The following is a 22,059-nucleotide window of genomic DNA, read 5'->3' as shown; positions in this document are numbered from 1 at the left end:
CGATCAAACAATCGATGAATTAAAAAAAAAACTCGCCTTGTATCGGGATTCGCGGGACGAGCGACCCGCTCCGGAAGAAAAGAAACGAACGATGAGACACGCGGACGGTATACGGGCAAACGCGCGTGCGACTTGCATTTTTCTAGGGCACCGCCCGGCATCACCTGATTCCCCTTCATCATGTTGTTTTGCTGTTTATATACTGTTACATACCGGGGGCTCCCTGATATAGGGAGGCCGGTCGAATGGCCAGAGCCTAATAAACTCGACACACACACGTAATGTCCTGGTAACCGTAATGACCGGTAAGACGACGACGACGACGATGACAGCGGCGACGACGTGCCATTGCACGTCGTCACGCAGTTCGACGTAAAGGGGAGGAGAAATGCGTGCCGGCACGAAGCTTGCGATAACAATCAACGTATACGTTCCACGACTCGTCCGTCGTTAATTAATACAGTTATAGGTACCCCACGCAATCTCGCCACGTGCGCTTGTTACGATATCCTCGAGTGCCGATCACGTAATAGAAACGTAACGATATTTAATGATACGAAGCGAAAATCCCGCGAGTGCGGAACTTTCTGCAGATTCTGTTTTCTTTCGGATTTCCAGGCCTCGGCTTCCCGGAGGCACTCCGTGTCTCAATTTACGACGCGTCTCAATGTTTCTCTCGGCGAATAATTTTCTTGCATGATATCTTCGAGTGCCGACCACGTAATAGAAACGTAACAATATTAATAATAATCATAATAATAATGATAATAAAGCGAGAATCTCCCGCGAACGCGGAATTTTCTCCGGATTCTATTCCCTCGGATTTCCAAGCCTCGGCTTTCCGAAGACAGTCCGTTTACCAATTTACGACTCATAATCGACGAATAATTCTTAGATGTAAATTTTCAACGTTATGATAAATGGACGTTTAGCTTATCGCGCGACGAGGGAGCACAGTTATCTCCCCTAAGAGACGCTCGCTATCCTCCTTACCTACAAATTAAGTTTCTAATTGATCGAATTGGACAGCGCGAGGTACACTATACCTACCCGTCCCGAATATCAATCAGAAGAAAATTCCCTCGCGCGTGTCTCGTTTCGCGCGAACAGGATGCAAGTCACTGACGATGGCGACGACAGCAAGGTAGACGACAAAATCCATCGGCGATACCTGTCGCAGAAAAGTTTTTCCCTGACACCCGACTTGAAGTAAACACACCGCAGAGGTACCGTAAGTCTCGTGACTGCGATACATACTGCAGACACGCATTCCGCCGTGGGATTTATCGCAAATAATTTCGCGAGATCTGTCGTCCTACTTGAAGCACCGCTGGGCCACCGGGAGATATGAAAATTATTACACGCGACTCCGCATGTTTCATTCGTAAATAAAACGATTAATTTGATCTACGGTCCACAGTAGATACCGCCTCTTGGTATTTACTTTAAGCTCCCTCTTCTTTGACGGCAAATCTATTCGCTTCTGTGAGAGATGCACGCGGGAGTAACAAAACTTGTCTGCAAAAAGTTTCATCATATAGCTTTTGCTTTTGATACCATCGATGCGGAAATCCATAATGAATGACCTTATTCTTAGCCTCTTGAACCCAAATAAAAATTAATTTATATTGATAGAGAAATAGACATCTAATGACAGAGTACACTCTCGATAGGTATCTCGTTGCGGCAACCCGGACAGCGCAGAATGTCGCAAAGAGGATGCCTTCTGTTGCTGCTGCTCGGTCTGGCCGTGCTGAGGGAGTCATCATCGTCTACACCCAGCGATACCATTCGCGAAGGCGAATCTTCTCGCCAGACGCCGCATCACAGGCAGAAGAGGGTCTTCTGGTTCACGAATGATGGACGGATCGCATTGCCACCCGGCACCGTCATGACGATCACGCCGACGTTGGCGTTGCCATTCGTCCGGCATCCTCCTTACGGCTTTCTCAGCAACATGACTATCAGCCTGCCGTTCACGAGTGAGTCCATTCGCCACGTGGATGAGCCAGCAAACAAGCTGACGAGTTATTTGTCATTTTACGTTGAGGACGCCAAAATAATGACACAAATAACGTCAACTTGTTTGCTGGGGAGTCACGTAGATCGGTGATTATATTAAAAAAAAAAAAATGCTAGAATTATGAGCTTCTTTTTCCCAGTTGACTTCGACAAGCTGGGCCTGACTGATAACGAGAACCCGTACGGCGCTCTACCGCCGAGCTTCGACAGGAAACTAAGGAGCCGGCAGGCCGGTATGATGATGGCTGACTTCATCGCGGCGTTCATCAAGCGTAGATTGCACAAGCGAGACGTAACGGAAGTGCCGAAAAACGCGTTTCATGGCGGCGAGCGAGCCCTGCTTTATGGCACTGCCGAGGATATGCTCTCTACTCTGGGAATGAACGGAAAGGCATGCCTGTTGAGGGCAATCTGCGAAGTCCAGGGACACCATTTGAACAACTTCGGGCTTATCGGCGAGATGCTGAAGCTATTCTTCACGTAAGTATAAGTCCGATTCGTAAAACTGTAGCAAGGAACTTCAGGAGAGGATCTTGCCGGGCAATTTTGTTTCATAAAATGTACTCTCTAAAACTTTTAGATTAAATTGTCACTCTGAAAAATAAAATTGTACTCTTAAAAATTGAAAATTGTCTTTACTTTTCTTTAAGATTTAATTTTTACTGTTTAGAGTAAGATTTCACTCCAAAGAATTTAGAGAGTAAATAGTCATCTATAGAGTAATAAGTACATTTTAAAGAATCATATTAAATATAATGTTGTATTTAATCTAGATATTTTGTTTGTAGCGCTAGCCGATCGCCGTTTGCAAACCTCCTTAACGAATACGTCGAGGCAGAAAATCGAGGGAAGTTTCACGGCGACTGCTGGCCTTATTTCAAAGATTGCCCGAAATCTTTATTTCTGCCATCCAACAACAAGTATCAGTTAGTATAATATTGAATAATATTGAAAAATTTCCAAGATTTTGTCTGATGTAACTCACAGGAATTTTTGTAAAAAAAAAAAAAGAACTTAAATAATTAGAGCTCTACTTTAATTAAAGATTTCTCGAAAGCTTCTTTTTCTAATTTCTTCTTGCGCTCAATTTTTATTACATTGAAAGAGTGATATCTGTTGTGTATCTTTTAATATACATATAAAAAACTACGACTGCATTCTTCAGGAAAGATTCGTTGCACGACGAGGAGGATGAGGAAGACGAACATTGGAATCAAATCTCCAACGATCTCGACGAAGAGCCCCTCACGAGGATATCGGGGCAGAATCTGAAGGACACCATACATCCCATGTAGTTTTATAATCACTACACTATGTAGTTGTACAATTATAATTGTTCTCGGTGGTCTGCGCGGTCCTTGTCCTCTGAGCACAGATTCAGCTTGTATATTCTCAATGTTAACTTCATTTTTATTCAGCTCGAAGTTATATATCTAAATTCATTGCGTAAGAAAAAATACGTTTAATTAAAATATAATATAAAACGGAAATTACAGTTATTGCTAACGCGCTGTAAATATCCTTCGAGACGTAGGAAAAATTCGTAGATTCTTATGAAAGGAGTCTGCTAAACAGATATAAGAACGACTTGTGTGACAAAGGGATTAACATTATCGTGATCTATATGTATATCCATCCGAACACGAGAAACTGTTAAAAGTTTTGGCTGTCGCCGGCATTGTAAAAAAAAGTATATATAGATATATATATATATATCACTCTAACGATCGTTGTTTTAAGTATTTCGTCATTTTGTATGTACAGCGTGAGAATACTTTGGTCTAGCCATATATGTATAACTGCATGTATGTACTATACGATATGACTGTATAGAATCACGAAGAGAAGTACGGACGAACGATAAAGTATTGGTTTCGTATGTTTGATGTGCGATCATAAAGGAATGAATAAAAAAATTTGAATAAGTATTTATTCTAATATAATTATAATTTATTTTATATGTTAATATTAATTTATTTTATATGTTAATATAAAATAAATTTTATATGTTAATATTTATACAGATACATTATATATGATTTGAGCAAATTATTGTGTACATATAATATATTGTAGATGAACTATTAGAATATTATCGCTAAGAGTGTTTCTAATTTATCTTCTTTCACATGTAATATGTGTTAAGTCTTAATTTAATCTTGACCGAAATTCTAAGGTTTTAAGTTTCTTTGTGAGATTTTAATTGATTAACATCAGGTATATAGACACTTATTTGGGGACAATATGACCTAATAAGTAATGAGCTAATGAGGCACTATCACAATACGTACCGCGCGAGTAATCAAGAATATTCCTGAACACGATACCTTGCTGCCATAATATAAGTATAGTGATATGTATCAATATTTGTGTATTAATATTAATATCGATACAAACTGCTTCATTGCCAAGTGTATAAATGAGCTATTTATAAAATATTGTCGCGCAGGCAAGTGTAAAATATAAATAATAATTACAATAAATGTATTTTCTAAAAATGCTTTCTACACTTTCAACATGATTCCTTTTATACAAAAATAATATAATATATCTGGAGACACAGTAGTGTCTCGGCGCTAAACCAGGCGCAGCGACACTGCCATGTCCTAATAGACATCTAAAATAAGACATCTCTATTATATAGGATATAGAACCACTTACAAATGTCTTGTTAACATAAGTGGAACAAATTGTTAATGGTGTTAGAACTACCTGATCCTAAAACTTATTATTCAGTTCTGTCAACTGATTCTCATGAGTTAACTAAGATAGTTCTAACACCATTAACAATTTGTTCCAAGTCCTCCAAGTCAAATAAAAGTTAAAATGACTTCATTTTGACATCATGAAAGTCAAAATGATGATTTTTGGTCACAATTTAGTTTTGTTGAATTATTAACATAATTGATGCCATTTTACTGAAATTTTTTAATTTGTCAGCAATTTTTACATAAACACACACAGGATGCCTTATTCCAACAAGCGACACAGTACAACACAGTGATCATTTCATTCTTGTTTAACATTGATGAACAACAAAGACGTACTGGATACATTGTGTCACACCGTGTCATCTGTGTCGCTTGTTAATTGGAAGGCATCCACAAATAAAATTAAAAAAAGTGTTTTAAAAAGTATCTAAAAAGTGTGTTAAGTTTACAATGACATTTTAAATTTAAAAGACGAAATTTTTAACTTTAAGCCCTCTAAGCCGTGAAATAAATTGATCAATCACAATCGAATATGAGGAGGATAATCGACTATGATTGATCAACTTCTTTTTAAGACCAGAATCAGACTATGCAATAAAGATTGAGATTGAAAATTGAAATTTGACTTAACGAGGATAAAGGAAATTTAGCACCTATTATTTTGAATATATAAGAATTTTATATTTGATTTTTTTTTGGACAATATACAACTTTGTTGTCACATGTAGATAAGATAGAAGCACGTATTTCTGCCGTATCGATTGAGCACCTTTATTTTTTCCTTTCGTAGTCGGACTGTTCGGTGTAATCGGTGTAATTCGGACTGATTCGGTATGATTCGGACTTATATCGTACTGAACCGATAACAATACCGTATTATCGATCTGAAAGGATTACTCGTCCGGCTTGTCCTTTCTTCATCACGATCGTCGGCGTTCACGTTACGCTGCTCCAGATTTCATGCAGAATACTACGTACAGTACCTGTCATTCCCGTTCGGCCCCTCAACAAAGTAATATCTTACGTCGCACAAAACGAGAACATTTCAGAAAACGAACGAGCGATAACGGCCGACCCGATATGGCTTGTGAGGCCTGCAATGCAAAGTTCAACTTGTTCAAGAGAAAAGTGAGTGGACACCTTCATCGGGGATATGTGGCCCTCGCTGAACGATCGGTTCCTAAGGGCAATCCGACAATTCGACAAACCTTGACGAGTCATGCTTGTCTGGACAATGAATTCGAGTCTTCTCCAAATTGTTATGCAAATGTCACTGTAGAACCAAGTGTCATCACAGATTCACTACGTACTAAGTTATTTAGCAATTAACACTTGACTTTCTTCCGTTAGGTAATCTAGAATGTTTTTCTTTATTTAAGGACTCCACAATAATCTGGTTCCAGAAATTTATTTGCCTGATATTTGATCGAACTTTATCATAATTCTTGATTACAAAATTCTGACTTAATATTTGACATATATATTTACATTTCTTGCATAATTTTTAGAAACAATGTGTAGACTGCCTAAGGTATTTCTGTTCTGAATGTGTAATCAAACGGTACGACAAAATATTCACCTGTGATAGCTGTGGTCTGTTATCCATGAGGCCACTCATCAAAAATCAAATCAGACAGATACGTTCCAGAGACTTGCGCCATTATCTTATGGCAAAAAAAGTTTCTGTCAAGGGATGTGTCGGTATGTGTGTTTATATATGTATGTAATATATATATATAAATTATTGCCTACCAATATACTTCTCTCTGCAATAACTTCTTAATAGTAATTCCCCATAAGAACTTGAAAATGTTTTATAAAACTATTGAATTTTCAGAAAAAGAAGACTTGGTGCATTTACTAATGCTTTTTGCTAATGGAACTGACTCTAGCTTGACTTTTGACAATTCAAACGCCAGGACACAAAATGCTGCTCAAGAATCTCAGTATGTTTCACATTTTTGTATATATAATTACTGGCAATCAAGACTTACTCAAAAGAACAGACAATAGGAACAAGGAGTAACAGCTTTCAATCTACTTAGAAATTACATTAAAATATATGATTTCTAGGTTAAAATTTATTGCTGCCTATTCCTATTGTCTGTGCTTTCCAATTGTGCATAATAAAGCTTAACATTTGAATTCTTTCAGAGCCAGGTTTTTTTTAGTAACATAAATTCTTTTGTCTTTTTATTTTAATTCAAAATTTATATAAATTACATTTTCCTTTTTAAAAAATATTTTTTTAAGTAATACAACTGTTTAGTTCTAGAGTTGATCCTGATTTAAACAGAATGGAAAATATGCCAAATGTTAGTACTGCAAATAATGAACCTAGCGCGAACGTAGCCGACGTGCAAGCATCATCAGAACCTGTAAGAAACGAGGACGTTGAAATGGCAGAGGAAGCAAATGAAAATAGTCAAAATAGTCCAGTTATTAGTATTCCACTTAGCAGTGATAGCGGATCACCTGAGGAGAGACCGACGAAAAATAATATTGACCTCTTAATAGAAGAAATATTTGGAAATGACAGCAGTTCAACTGGACCAAGTACTGCACCACAGCCAGTAATCATCGAGCAGGAGGAAGTTCCTGAAACGTCAAATGAGAAAAAATCGGATATGGTTACAGAGATTCCCACGGTATATATATATTGAAAGCAATCTTTGTGAAATATAATATTTACTGTATTTTCTTTTTTTTTTTTACAGTGGTCAGATAAGGTGCAGTTATCAGATATAAAGGAAGCATCAGAACTAGAATATCTAAATATTAAACAATTAAAAAATTTGTTGAGTACAAATCGTGTAGATTACAAAGGTTGCATAGAGAGATCGGATTTACTGAACAAAGTGACCAGATTGTGGCAAGAGTATAATCAATCTAGAAAAGGTAAAATGTATTATATTGTAGCATAACTGGATAATACTCGTGTTAAATATAATGTCAGTTGTGCTTTAGATAGCAAAGATATTTATATAGATATAAAAGATTGCTTATAATATAAAGGAAATATTTGATTGTGTCCTGTTATTTATTGTAAATAAATTACTTACAGATGTAGAACAACTCAGCCAGGAAGAATTGTGTAAAATCTGCTGGGACGCGCCAATTGAGTGTGTTATTTTGGAATGCGGTCATATGGCTTGTTGCATAAATTGTGGCAAACAAATGTCAGAATGTCCTATCTGCAAACAATATGTTGTCCGTGTTGTACGATTTTTTAAAGCCTAAAAATGCAACGATCAGATGTAATAGCGACTGATATAATTTTATGCACCGCCAGTTTTCATAGATCGCGTAATTATATGATGTGTATATCATAAAGCAAAATTTATCCTATGACAAAGAGTGAAATTGTAAAACGCCAAACTTTTGTGCGACGATTTTCAGTGCATTTCGACAAAACAATAAGAACTAGTCCTGCACAAAAAGGCAAATTTTATGCACTTGACCTTCAAGTCCAAGTTGATTGGTCTTGTGGCATGTATGTTTTATTTTAATTACAGTTCAGAACTCTTCCTAGATACAGGACAGTATTTACAAAAAATAAATATTGTTACATCATGTGTTACTTATATCAATTAAACTACATATATGTATGTATACATATATACATGTATACATATATACAGAGTGTCTCATTTCAACTTTTGCTTCGAAATACCTCTAAAAATTCATTTTTACGTAAAAGTGAAAATAATAAGAAAAACCTCCAATGGCTTTGACAAATGTTATCCAGGCTATGATTCTGAACAATATTCAAGAGGTTTTAACCATCTATTGGACATCTTGAATAATGTTGATGGCGGTGGTACTGTAACTTTCAAGCAGTCATATAATTCGAAAAATAATTAATAAAAAAATATTTTATTATAGAATTTTGAAAAGCTCTCGAGCTACAGAAATACACAATAAAAAATGAGGAATTACCCAGCAAACGAGAATGGATTAAAATGGATTGGACATTTTGTCTATTCAAATGCGTATGTTAAAGCGTATTACAGCGAAAACTTTTTTTATTCAATTGGATTCAATTGGATGCAATTAGATTGGAAAATCTACGTTTTTTATTTAAAATTTTGAATTGATCAATTCATTTTAACGTTCATAAATCCGTATTTCTAAAAATCTGAATCCATTTCAATTCATTTTTGTTTGCTGGGTCTATTTAAGAAATTTAAAGTGATCTTGTCTCCTGACCTCAATAACGCCACTCAAGATCAAAACCAATGGTATCATCTTATGTCCTTCTTGAAGTAATGAAACTTTTATTGAAAACATTTTCCCATTTTTCTTTTTATATTCTACGAGATATTTTGACGCGAAAGTTGAAATGGAACAGCATCCTGTATATGATGCGTATGACTGTATGAATGTATTATACAGGGTGTTCTCGGGTTAAACCGAATTCAGGATCTGAATACAAATAAAAATTTTCCTCTGGACGTATGCTCGCAAATGCTTTGCTCAAAAGATATTTACTTCTGAAGTTACAGAACTGTAAAAATGAATAATGTCGAAATAAGGACTATCCTCTTTATTGCATTACAGTAATCAAATTTAATTATTAAATGTTTTGTTCAAAATTATGTCCATCAGCCCAGAAATAAGCATTACATCTGTCGATGAGAGAATGAGTGGTTGATTGACATAGTGTGTTTGTAATTTCTTCACACGCTTGCATAATTCTTTGTGTTAATGACTGAAGGTCATTAACTACCTGTTAATGAAGCAAAAAATGTATACAGATACTGCAGTACCTGCATACATTTTTTGCTTCAGAGTATTTTTGATTTAAAGTATATTTCAGAGTATATTTAAAGATATTTCAATTATTTATTCTCCTACAGTTCTGTAACTTCAAAAGTAAATATCTCTTAAACGAAGCGTTTGCTAGCATATACGTTCAGAGAAAAATTTTTGTTTGTTTTTAGGTCCTAAATCCACGATTTAACTTTAGCGGTTTAATCAGGGAGCTCCCTGTATATTGTAAGAAAAATTGCTAGGATATAATGCAAAGTTTTTGTATTGTGTGGAGTTGTGTGTGTGTGTGTGTGTGTGTGTGTGTGTATATATTTGTGCACATTTTATGACACTCCACTCTCCTGTGATTCTGTAAATTTTCTGTAAATTTTGTAAATTCTGTATTGAACAGAATGTATGTTTTTTTATGAAAATAAATAATATATGCTGTAAAAGCTGGGTCGAGAAAAAGTTGGGTGCTTCACTGGTGCTGGGATTTGAACCAAAGTCTCGAGTCGTCCTTATTAGCAAGCAATCCTCGCCGCGTAGCCACACAATCCGACGGCAGGAACTTATACCTGCTTACAATATATAAATTCTAAATACAAAATTAAAATATAAACTAAAGTTATGGAACTCTTTTAAAACATTTTAATATCGGAGTTTAAATTTAATTATATTTCTTTAACTCTTTGTATTAAATAATATTTAAGTGATAAAATGTTTACTAATGATGATAATTAAACGATAACTGTGGTGTCTAATAGACATGAGGTCTGTTCGTGTTGCTGTACTTTTTGCACTCGATATCTTCGCTTTTTTTCTCAACGCTCGTGAATAGATATTAGCATTTAAGCGAGTTCAAGACGGTAAAGCGGCTGGCATGCTTGCTAAGCTTAAATATGATTGGTTGGATCTTTAAGTAACCACCAATTATATTCATTTGCTTGGCGAGCAGGCGCTTTGTCAACTTAAACGCGCCCATTTATTTCATTTTAAGTACTTTTAAAGATTTCAAACAACGTGAATAGATGAAATGCTATAGAATACAGATTTTCAGCATTGGCTGCGTTCAGCAGAGAAAGCAGCTTTGCAACTGTTGTAAAATTCTTCATTATGATTGGTTTATACATTTAGATCCATAAGGAATCAGAAGCAAGAACCAACCGTATTCAAGAATTTTACAACAGTTGCAAAGTAACAGCTAACTTTTTCTGAAAACAATATGTACCAAGCCAATCAGTAAGCGATTCGGATCACGTGTCATCTCAAGAGGCCTTTTAATTTTAGAAAAACAGACTCCAAGCCTATTTCACGAGGAAGTAAAAGAAGAAATTAAAAATAATAAGTCTTCCGTTCAGCAATTAGCAACGCTCAAATTTAATGAAGTAATCAGCATTGATGAACTGGTTCTTATGAACAGAATTCCTTCAATCGTTTCCCCCCAATTGGCATTTGTGAAGGGAAACGTGAAACCCCTGTGTATATACACGCGACTTCACCGTTTCCCATTTTGTAAGAGTTTATTTTCGGTGGATCCGATTTACAAGCATTTAATTGTTAAAACGACTATCGTAATAACGGCTCCGATGAAGGACACGATACCGAAGACCACCAGCCAAATAAATAATAAGATAAATACATAATTTGAAAGAAATAATAAAAAGCCGATTCGATGCCACGAGACTCGAACCGAGGCCTTGTACTCGTAGTTCACATTAGCAAGCCACCGTCTTGTCGCGGAGCCACACAGCCCGACAGACGGATTTTGGTTTATTACACTAAATTATCTCCGTCCAGAGGCAAGAGATTCAAAACGAAAGAAGATCACTTCGCATCAAGGAGAAGCTTGTATATGATATTGTGATACAACAAGATTGGTAATATGGAATTAGAAACAAAAAATAAAATAATTGATAATTACAATGTATGCTTCTATGCGACCATGTGTCATGTTTGCAAACGGTTTGGCAAGGGCATCTGTTTGAAAAAATGCGGTGGCTGCAGAATGATTGCCTACTGTAATCGACAGCATCAGAAGCAGCACTGGTCGGAGCATAAAGCTTTATGCAGAGCTATACAGAACGTACTGCGAGATTTCACACTGGAAGACCGTGATGTAACTTTGGAGGAGTGGAATAACAAGAAGTTGAACTTGATTCTGCTGGTGTCATTAAAGCTGGGACGTCCTCTAAAGGTGTACGAGAACGAAATGTTCCAGTTTCCAAGGGAATGTGCAGTCTGCCATGAACAGGATGATCAATTATTGGAGGATTGTCAGAACTGTGCATCTATCAGCTTCTGTAAAGCACACAAAGATAGCATTATACACAAAGAGACCTGTTTCCCCCTGGAACTGTGCCTTCGTTCGAATTTATTGTTTATAAATGAGGAAAACAGTACTCTGGATCTGCATTACTTGCAACACATTTCTGATACGGATACATTTCAGAACATGAACGATTTTATAAACGCTTATGGAAATATTCAGACTGAGATGAAAATGTCGTACAATATCTTAGCAGCCAAACACTCACAATATCTCACACGTCCTTTGACGTTGTTCCATGCCATGCAAATATTAGACTATGTACCACAACGCAAAGATCTAGTCATTCATGTTGTAGCTGCAAGTTATGCCGAAGAAACTTCCTTAGTAACATGGGAAATCCTGCTGCATTTAATAAAGACTACAATGTCACTGGTAGTTATACTGATAGGACCAGAACTAAAATGTAAATCCAGTTCATTAAGCATTTGTGATAACTGTATATTGCGAAAAAAGAAACTTTCATTGGAATTTCATGATGTGTTATATGAAGACTACGTACGTAACCCATTATTCATAAAACCAGACTTGGTTGTGGGATTTAATGCAGGTATTTTTGAGAATATTTTCAGTGAGGAAACATGGACACCATCTATACAGATGCTAGAGAAACAAAATTGTCCATTTATCTTAACATGTTACATGCAAAAAGAATTAGAGGAAGAGATAGACAGAATAAACACCATCCTGGATAGAAAAGTAGATTGTCTCTATAGTGGGAAGAATCCATTTGCTAGTTTACGACCATTCAGAGTCCTTGGGCCTGAGCAAGTGTTTTATCAGAATCATTATTTAATTATCTACAGGAGTCTTTGTTTATAACTGATATTTATAATATAAGTGACTGATGCAAATTAAAAGCTGTGTTCAAGAAATTGTCAGGTGAAAGACTCATACTGAATTCCAATCGCTGACATTCTTTACAAAAATCTAATACTTAATATTGAAAGAAAGTAAATAATTTATTTTAAGTTTTAAAAGTACTATGTTTTCAGTATTTCTGTAAGGGACGCATATTATTTTGATATATTTTTATCAGTGATTTTATACAGACTCAAAACTTTCAGAATATATATCTATATTTATAATCTAAAAATCCTAGACACCATTTCTACTACTGTATACTACAAATCAATAGCATTGTCGAGTTATTTTTTTAATGGATTATAAATATAGCTGAACACATGTGAAGGCAGTAATATAAAATATGATATAATAGCGGTTATTTTATACAAATTTTGTAATAAAGATTTTCATCAATTGTAATAAAATATATACTTTTGTAATAAATGTGTATAGAGTATTTTTGAAATGAAAATTATTATTTCTTCCTCGACATTTTTAATTGTAAGATCTCTTTGTTATCGCGCGTCTGACAGCTGTCTGCAGCAGTTGACAACCAAACAATGGCAGAGATCGAATGGCCCTGGCAATACAGTTTCCCGCCGTTTTTTACGTAAGTATCATTGTGAGAAGCGCATATTGCAACGAAATTATCAATATTACTAATAACAGCATTTATATGCTGAAGATTAACAAAATTCAATAGATGTGTCTCGGAAAATGTCATTTAATAAGATCTTGCATGTCATAGGTTAGGAGCGTAGGTTCTAGATAAAAAGAGTATTCGATGATAATACAGTATTTGAAAAATATTCGAACACTTGTCGCGTGACTACATTCTATTTATTGCAGGCTTCAACCTCACGCAGATACTAGAGCTAAGCAGATAGCAGCTTGGAAAAGTCTGGTGCTCGAATACTATCGTATCACGAAGCAGGCGGTCGTAGACGTGCGCGAGATTCACACAAATCCTTTATTTAATAATACCAGCATAAACAGTATCCTTATTTGTCATATCGAATGATAATTATTCTACCAATTTCGTACTTTATGTATTCTTATCCCTGTCATGCATTAATGTTTTCAGCAATTCATTTATTGTTAGTATTTATTAGTCATTTATTACAAACTTCCTAGCAAACACCAACAATATATAACTTAAAATTAATTATTCAATAATGTAACTGTAGTATAACATAATAGTTGTATTGTTTAATGAGAAAAATTAATTGACAGTTACGTTACTGTTAGTTGACGGGATTTTGCTGGATTATTAGATCCTGTAGTTTCCCAATATGTAAATTATTAATGTAAATTAATCAAAATAGTTATTCTGCTATTGAAAGCTCCTTAATGACGCGATAACAGGAAAATTACCGTCTGAGGCTGTGCTAGTGATATTAGAAGAATTAGGAAAATCAGGAAATGCATCCCCACTAGATAAGACAAAGCAAAGATGGTTGGTTTATTGGCACACTTTAGAAGAATGGGGCGATATAATATATAATTGGGCACAGGAGAGTGGCTTCACTGATTCAGTATGTACATTTTACGAACTGACACACGGGGAGGACACAACTGAACAAGGTACATTGTACAAATCAATTTTTGTTTATCGGTATTATTAGAAATAATCATTAATAATTATATTACTTATTTTAGAATTTTACGGTCTGGATACAGAAGTGTTAATCAGATCGCTGAAAACATTAGAAGTTGCAAGAAAAGTAGAGCTAATCTCATTCGACGATAATCAGGGTGTCAAATTTTTCTAACGCTTGGAAAGTTTTTGCCATACAAATTATAAATATGTGTAAATTGTATTTAATTAATAAGTGATGTAAAAAAACTATACCATTGCTCATAAATGCAAACATTTATTTAACACAATAATACATTTTTCTTTTCTTACAAAAAAAAAAGGCAAACCAAAATCGCTCGGATGCTAAACTAATATGAAGTACCAATGTGGGAAGGCTTGATGATTTCGAATATGAAATTAATACAGCCAGTTATGCGGCTTTTAAGAGACGTAATCGCATACGGCACATAAATTTACTCGAAATGAGAAAGCGCAAAAATCGCGATGAAAATAAATGTAATTTTCTGTGCCGGAGTCAAGATATTAAAATCAGAAGGAATAAATTACATAAACATAAATAATGTGTCTGCACTTCCCTTGTATAAATTAATACTTTTTTGTCTAAAGTGCCGAACTTAAAGGAAGATCATTCTTCTATAATCGTCTTAATTTAATTAAAAATACTAATGGTTAGTTCAATAACTTGCATTACACTGGATTAGTGCACATCAAAGGCTGCTTTATATAAAGCATCTAAATATAGTGGCATTAAATAATCAACTTTAATAATGAAATAATATATACGCATATAAATAACGTGACGATATCATTATTAACTATATCAATAATGACGACAATCTATTATTTTATAATATTCACACATGCCTTTTTTTATATTTAACTTAGATAACTTCATGTTTAATATGCACTAATCTAATATAACGCAAGTCAATGAATTCTACAAGTTCCTACGAGAAGGCACTGTAATCACATCGTTCTTATGAATTACTTCGCTTCGGAATTACAGTCTTTGGAAACAAAAAACTAGAACATTTCATTTTGTTTCAAAGTAAATACATATATTGCGATGTATCTCTCATTCTCAAATTTTAATATAAAAAAAAAGTACAAAAGCTAAACTGCAATTAAGAACTAATATATTTTATAAACATATATACAGCATACTTGCTTGACATTTTTTTATGAATGGCAACGCGAAGTAATTAAAGATAAAATGACCATGGACATACTATTCTGTGGAATTTTCTTGAAAATTTGTCGCTTTATTTTCTTGAAAATTAGTTTGCGATTTTTTCAATTTAGCATTTAGAAAGCGAATTGACGTTACATGGCGCATCGATTTTGTTAGCGAGACCGAGAGAGAAGGAAAGAAAGTGGTGAGATATTATTGTAAATATGTTCTACTATAAATATGAACATGATCTAAATTGTTATTTACAAGACAATATAACTTCACTGCATTTAATTATCTTTCCCTCTCAGTTCTAGAGGTGTTGTTATTTTCCTCTTGAATAGCAAAATGTGTGGTTCTGAAATAATTCATTTGATTAGAGAGATATTTAAAATTAGAGATATTTAAACAATACATAACCCATAGAAAATACAAATCAACATAAATATTATATTAATGTTATAATTTCCTACTTAATAATGTAACTGTTATGTACAACATATGTTGTATTAATTTATATCAAGTGAAAAATTATATTGATGTAATATATTATATTGTTTTTGTGTTCTATATGAGAAAATATTAAGGTCAAATTGAATATGTACCGGGATCATGAATCATGTAGTGCACCCATCCTTGACTTTGTTGGATTCCAATAGCTCTCCATTCTTGTTCGGACAGCAAATGAGTTCTTGGCACCAGCTTCACCATTTCTTTCGGCAAAACCACATGCCTATACAATGTTTAAAGGAAAGAGAATAAAATAAAAATAAAAAGAAAAAAAAATAATAAATAAAGAAAAGGCAAAAAATAAGAAATGTGCATACAATTATTTGTAATTTTTTTTACTTTGACAAAAAAATTTATTAGCTGAATAAGTTTAGATGTTAAGATCATTTTCTAGATAATAGTGATATACTTTGGCTTGTGAAATTTGTTTAATCAAAGAATGTACATATACTTAGTTAAAAAATGGAGAATAATCTTCCTTTTGAAATGTTTTTTTTATTGTTCTAAGCTTTTAAAAAAATGTGAAAGAGATTATTTTTCAATATTTCTATTATACATGATTAAAATTTTTAATACAATATTTACAGGAAGAAGAATTGGAGAAAGCCTTTCTTTATTTCAAAGAAATTTGAGAATAAAATTTTACTCATAGTAAAAAAAACTCAGATTGCAGACAAAGAGTTAATAATACTTAAAGAAGTTAATAAAAAATTATTCAATTAAAAATTAGAATTTCCATTCAATTCTATATATCATTCAAAGAAAAATACAGATATAATTATATAAATAAAAATTCTTGCATAATCTTTTAATTTATATGTTGCAGTTTTATAATTGCAATATTTGTCGTCGGATTTTATTATTTAAGCCTTGCAACGTAGCTTGGACAGAAAAGAAATTTGATTGTCTCTCGACTGTTCTCCTACCGAGAAATTCGCGTTAAAATCATCGCGAGTCGTATCTCGTACAGCAAAATGCGCATACTGCAAAAATTTGTATAGATCCACGGTGAATAAGCTTCCCAACGCGAAATAAAACACCGACAAACCGGTCTTAGACGAGCAATCTAGTTCGGCGAACTTTCTGAATCAACCATTTTTAAGCGCTTTGATACCGAAGCCGGCGAGACGAATGGAAGGAAAAAGAAGCGAGTGATAAGAGAGAGAGAAAAACATAGATATTGAATCGGACGCAGAAACTTCGCGCAGCATTCCACGTTCCACGCAGAATGGTGTAGAATCTGTGCGAAAAAAAGACGCCATTACCTCGTGTTTGACACGACCGGAGGCTTCACGTTTTGAATAAAGATAGATCTTTCAACGATTGCTTACCTGTACTCGAATTTATCGTCGTAGTACTTGTCGGAATAGTAAATGTTGTGCGGCATCGTGTCCTCAAATTTCGCGACGGCGTCAGCGGTAACAACTCCGATTCAAAAACGCTGGATTCGCTCGAAGGACACGGTAAGCTATCCGAAAAGCCTCCCGCGATCGCGTGCACGCGTACGTACGCTGTCCAGTTTAAAAGTTCCAACGGATGTGCCGACCGAGCGAGCGGAGTGGAGGCCGCGGGACGCAGCGAGTCAAGAGAGAATCTCGCTGTAGGACTTTCTAGTAGTTCTACTTCACCTCATTTTTCGCGTCGTCGCTGAGAAACGCTGGCAACTCGACAGAAATAAATTGCAGGAAAAGTATAAATGAATCGAAACGAGAATAGATCCTCCCTCTTTTGCTCGATTCACATTTTATTCATTGCCGTTGATTCGCGTAGTTTGAATCAGCTGCGCCGTTCGCGACAAGGATTGGGCGAGATGACGCGCGTCTGAAACGTTCGTGACGTTCTTCCGGTTCTTCCTCCCTGCGGAGAAAAGTGAGGTTAAGTGTCACAGGATTTAGTGATTGACTTAATTAATTTATCAAGCTTCTTTCTCTTCGTTTCGTGATGGAGAAATATTGTTCAAGGAGATCCAGCGAGAAGCATAAAAAATCGAGGAACGAGTCTCGCTCGCATCGTGAGTCGTGGAAATCCTCCAAGCATAAGAGCTACCGAAAGAGGTAAGTTTTTTCTTCAAATTTTGAACACACTGTAAATGCTTTCGAATTGATGGCCAAGTCGGTGAGTGTAGCTGTTTTTGTTACTCACTGAATGCCAAGAAAGATGGAACATTTATATCGACTTGTGTCACTAAATGAAAAACTCTTTATGATTCAAAAAACAACGTTTGAGCAAGCATTTAGTAATTGTTGCCTGTAATTGAAGTAGAGCTTTAAATCTGTGCTAAATCTAGAAGAATCAATAGCAGTGAGCGTTTACTCAACTATTTCCTGAACATAGATGATTTTTTGAAGTTTTATATGGTATATATTTTTAATTTAGGGAGTCGTCAGATTCAAGCAAATCCAACGATGGCTCATCTACAGACTCGTCTTCAGACTCCACAAAGTTGTTGGAGAAACTTCAGAAGCAACGACACAAGCAGCTGGAGGATCGTAAACGACAGAAGGAATTAATGAAGGCAACAGAGACGCCAGAAGAGAAGCGCCTGCGTCGCTTGAAGAAGAAAGAAGCCAAAGAACGTAAACGTAAGGAGAGAATGGGTTGGGACAACGACTACTTACATTATACAAATACAGATAATCCATTTGGCGATGGCAATATCCTGTCTACTTTTGTTTGGTCAAAAAAGTTGGGGAAGGAGGGCCTACTTGGAGTAGGCAGAGAAGAATTAGAGATTCGTAACAGACACAAACAGGAGGAGAATAAGAGAGAGCTGGAGAAAGTAAAGAAGAGGAGACAAGAGAGAGAATTAGAACGGCAGCAGAGGGAAGAAGAGATGACAATGTTGCAAAGAGGCAAGGAGGCTGCTCAGTTAGAGCAATGGGCCCGGCAGGAAGATCAATTCCACCTCGAACAAGCCAGACTGAGATCCCGCATTAGAATCCAGGATGGTCGTGCGAAACCCATCGATCTTCTTGCGAAATACATCAGCGCGGAGGAAGAGGTTGATGCAGTGGAGATGCACGAACCATATACATACTTACGAGGTTTACACGTGAAAGACTTGGAGGATCTTATAGAGGACATAAAGGTTTACAAAGAACTGGAAAGAGGCAAGAATTTAGATTACTGGAATGATATAACGGTGATCGTGGAGGACGAGTTGTACAAACTCAGGAAATTGGAACGAACGGAATACGAAGTTGGTAAGAGAAATGATTTTTTTTTCAATTTCAATACAGATAAGCGAAGGAGAAACCATATTTGCTATAAGATGTCTAAATGTTTGTGTAAATTATACAAAATTTTCAGTTTAAATTCAATTATAAAATGTTATTAAACACTAAGACTAATATGACTCACTGAATATGGTTTTTTTTCACTCATTTGTAGGCATTGAATTTTTCTCAGTAGATTTTTACTTAACATTTTTTCTTTCTGTTATAATTCTTATTTGCATCATACTTTATCTTTTTTTAGCTGTTGGTAGAAGAGAAGGAATCCACGAGTCGGTCGCTAAAGATGTCACGGCTATTTTTAAGGGTAAAACTGCGACTCAATTGGAAGCTTTGCAATTACAGATTCAAGCAAAAATTACAGGAAAGCCAGAAGGTGTCGATATCGGATATTGGGAAAGCCTTTTGTCTCAGTTAAAAGGTAAGATATGATAAATAATTTAAAAATGTATTCTCAAAAATTATATAAATAATACATGCGATTTATACTACGTATTAAATATGTAGCCCATATGGCGAGGGCGCGGCTCAGAGATCGACACCAAGAGAACTTGCGTAAAAAATTAGAGGTTCTCATCGCCGAGCAAGGTGTAGCTAGAACGGAGAATGAGTTTGAAGGCTCGCAAGTACAAGAGAGCGAGACCATTGTAAGGCAAGATGAACCATCTTCTAGCGCAGCTATCGAAAAGGATGAACATAATCATTCTGAGTGAGTATTCTCTTCCTTACGCCGATTCAGGAAGTTTTTATCTCTCCTTTGCAGCAGTAAGATATGTAATCATATTGTATGTTTCAGTGATAATCAAGAAGAAACAAGCGCCGCTAACGATTTATTGTCCGAATCCTTCCGCGAGTACGAAGCGGGCGGCTATTCACCAACTTATATACCTTACTCGCAGCTAGAACCGGGTACTCTCATCACACAGGAAGACGAAGACAATCAGCGATTAGAGTACGCAAGGCAGCAAGTCCTCAACACCGGCAGGAAAATTCAGAACGTTCTAACGATAGAGGAGCAGGCCATGCACCGGGAGGCGCGCAAAGGCATGGGCTCGGACGAAGCGCAGTTCAGCGTCGAGTCATCGTTGGAAGCGCAAATCTATCTATGGTCCGACAAGTATCGACCACGTAAACCGCGCTACTTCAACCGCGTGCACACAGGCTTCGAGTGGAATAAATACAATCAGACACACTACGACATGGACAATCCGCCGCCGAAAATTGTACAAGGATATAAATTCAACATTTTCTATCCGGACCTCATCGACAAAAATACCACGCCGGAATACTTTCTTGTAAGAAATCTGGGTCTTCTTCAGACATATTATTGTGAGACTTGTTCTTTTTCGAATAAAGTTCTGAACTGTACACATATTAGTACAATAAGTTGGAGTGAAACAAACTATATTTGTTTAATTTACTGTACCAGAATACACCAGTTCAAAATTTTCTTCAAAAAGGAACAGGCCTTTAGCCTACAACACACGATGCATTTTTCCTGCCTCTAGATTTGCATTTTAATTAATAAAAAATTACTAAAAATTCTGCGTTTTGTGTAATCCAATTTTAGTACTTCACTGAAACGTAAACAGTTCAGTAGGAGAAAATGTATCATGTGTACCCCTTTAGGCTTTAGATTAGCATTGATGCATAATTTTTTCTTTATAAATAATTATGATTTTAATTTTCAGACACCCTGCGCCGACAATAAAGATTTCGCCATCCTGCGATTTCACGCAGGCCCGCCTTACGAGGACATTGCATTCAAGATTGTCAATCGAGAATGGGAATACTCATACAAGCGTGGATTTAGATGTCAGTTTCACAACAACATCTTCCAATTATGGTTCCACTTTAAGAGATACAGATACCGTCGTTAACATATGTATATATCGTTATATAACTACAATTTTATAGAACACTTGTACAGACTTGTATATATATATATATCGTTCTATTTGTACAATATATCGTGTAAACATATTTTTTTAATATCATTTATACAACAAAAAAAAAGAAATAAAAAGGGGATCTATAATATATAGTGGCTGTGTTATGACCAAAAAAATGTGCGGTTCTCGCAGTTCATAATTGCGCATACTTTTATCGCTTGCTCGTTCGCTTTCGAACGACTTCCGCGTAATGACGAGAACACGCAGCACACACCGGGCGCGATATAGTCAGTGTTTTAAACGGCGGTCGTTGGATCGATTTTTCCTCTGCCACCTGTGTACTGTCGCACAGTCGACCGTACACTTATACATATAGAAAGGTAAAAGCTGTACGGAGCTAATGGCAAGGTGAAGCCGAGCTCGCAGTACGCCGCGTAATTCGGTATAGCAAGGGGCCGCGCGTTGTCGGGAACTTCGCTTCCGTCTGTGCTCACGCACAATTAAAAATAAATGTGGATCGCGTGGACTGCGTATTGACGACCACGGCCGTTATTTGCGCATTCGTGTTATTTGTACGTACGATTTCTAAAACAAAAGAAAGTTCCCGCATTTTTATTGCGAGTGCGGGTGATGTAACGCAGTTACCTCCGGCGTTGTCATTCGATTAGTATTATGATTAATCGGATTCTCCTGTACTATTTCGTTCGAATTGTATAGACATCGAGACATACCATCGGGCGGGCAAAGATACTATGTATTATGACGTCAATCGCATAACTTTAAGTACATAAGTTCGAAGAAAAGCGATGATCGTTTGCATAGAAAATGTAAAGCGAAATTTCCGGTACGAAAGTTCTTCGAGATGTCAATGATAAGACAACTTACAGAATGATTCAAGTTTTACTTCTAAACGATGCAATTTAAGTTCCGAACTTTAACTCTTTAATTGTTTTCGTCTTATATCAATGTAAAAGCGTTAGGGGGGGGGGGGGG

General features: G+C 35.8%; 6 protein-coding genes across 6 annotated transcripts; 5 read left to right on the top strand and 1 right to left on the bottom strand.

The window, feature by feature from the left end:
* Positions 1-1,705: 1,705 nt before the first annotated feature.
* On the top strand, positions 1,706-3,317 carry LOC108782056 (uncharacterized). Its single transcript, XM_018550206.1, has 4 exons — positions 1,706-1,982; positions 2,163-2,502; positions 2,811-2,948; positions 3,188-3,317. The coding sequence occupies exons 1-4, from the start codon at positions 1,706-1,708 to the stop codon at positions 3,315-3,317; spliced, it is 885 nt and encodes a 294-aa protein (XP_018405708.1).
* A 2,219-nt stretch (positions 3,318-5,536) lies between these two features.
* On the top strand, positions 5,537-8,268 carry LOC108782213 (E3 ubiquitin-protein ligase RNF34). Its single transcript, XM_018550424.1, has 6 exons — positions 5,537-5,861; positions 6,242-6,434; positions 6,571-6,679; positions 7,003-7,381; positions 7,451-7,631; positions 7,798-8,268. The coding sequence occupies exons 1-6, from the start codon at positions 5,694-5,696 to the stop codon at positions 7,971-7,973; spliced, it is 1,206 nt and encodes a 401-aa protein (XP_018405926.1). The 5' UTR covers positions 5,537-5,693; the 3' UTR covers positions 7,974-8,268.
* Positions 8,269-11,399: 3,131 nt separating this feature from the next.
* Positions 11,400-12,636, top strand: LOC108782054 (putative protein MSS51 homolog, mitochondrial). The gene has a single exon (XM_018550205.1). The coding sequence runs from the start codon at positions 11,431-11,433 to the stop codon at positions 12,634-12,636; it is 1,206 nt and encodes a 401-aa protein (XP_018405707.1). The 5' UTR covers positions 11,400-11,430.
* Positions 12,637-13,187: 551 nt separating this feature from the next.
* Vps25 (vacuolar protein sorting 25) lies at positions 13,188-14,446 on the top strand. Its single transcript, XM_018550422.1, has 4 exons — positions 13,188-13,270; positions 13,510-13,655; positions 14,026-14,244; positions 14,320-14,446. Exons 1-4 carry the CDS (start codon positions 13,221-13,223, stop codon positions 14,430-14,432), a joined length of 528 nt encoding a protein of 175 aa, XP_018405924.1. The 5' UTR covers positions 13,188-13,220; the 3' UTR covers positions 14,433-14,446.
* A 982-nt stretch (positions 14,447-15,428) lies between these two features.
* Cks30A (Cyclin-dependent kinase subunit 30A) lies at positions 15,429-17,502 on the bottom strand. Its single transcript, XM_018550423.1, has 3 exons — positions 17,273-17,502; positions 16,037-16,164; positions 15,429-15,789 (listed from the first exon to the last, which is right to left on the bottom strand). Exons 1-3 carry the CDS (start codon positions 17,326-17,328, stop codon positions 15,722-15,724), a joined length of 252 nt encoding a protein of 83 aa, XP_018405925.1. The 5' UTR covers positions 17,329-17,502; the 3' UTR covers positions 15,429-15,721.
* A 391-nt stretch (positions 17,503-17,893) lies between these two features.
* Positions 17,894-21,166, top strand: LOC108782093 (cactin, spliceosome C complex subunit). Its single transcript, XM_018550258.1, has 6 exons — positions 17,894-17,995; positions 18,318-19,144; positions 19,419-19,595; positions 19,682-19,883; positions 19,971-20,469; positions 20,866-21,166. Exons 2-6 carry the CDS (start codon positions 18,451-18,453, stop codon positions 21,052-21,054), a joined length of 1,761 nt encoding a protein of 586 aa, XP_018405760.1. The 5' UTR covers positions 17,894-17,995; positions 18,318-18,450; the 3' UTR covers positions 21,055-21,166.
* Positions 21,167-22,059: the final 893 nt, after the last annotated feature.

Source organism: Cyphomyrmex costatus, unplaced genomic scaffold, assembly GCF_001594065.2.
Source record: "Cyphomyrmex costatus isolate MS0001 unplaced genomic scaffold, Ccosl1.0 scaffold97, whole genome shotgun sequence".
Taxonomy (NCBI): domain Eukaryota; kingdom Metazoa; phylum Arthropoda; class Insecta; order Hymenoptera; family Formicidae; genus Cyphomyrmex; species Cyphomyrmex costatus.
Note: the sequence above shows the minus strand (reverse complement) of the source record. Positions and strands in the feature narration are given on the sequence as shown.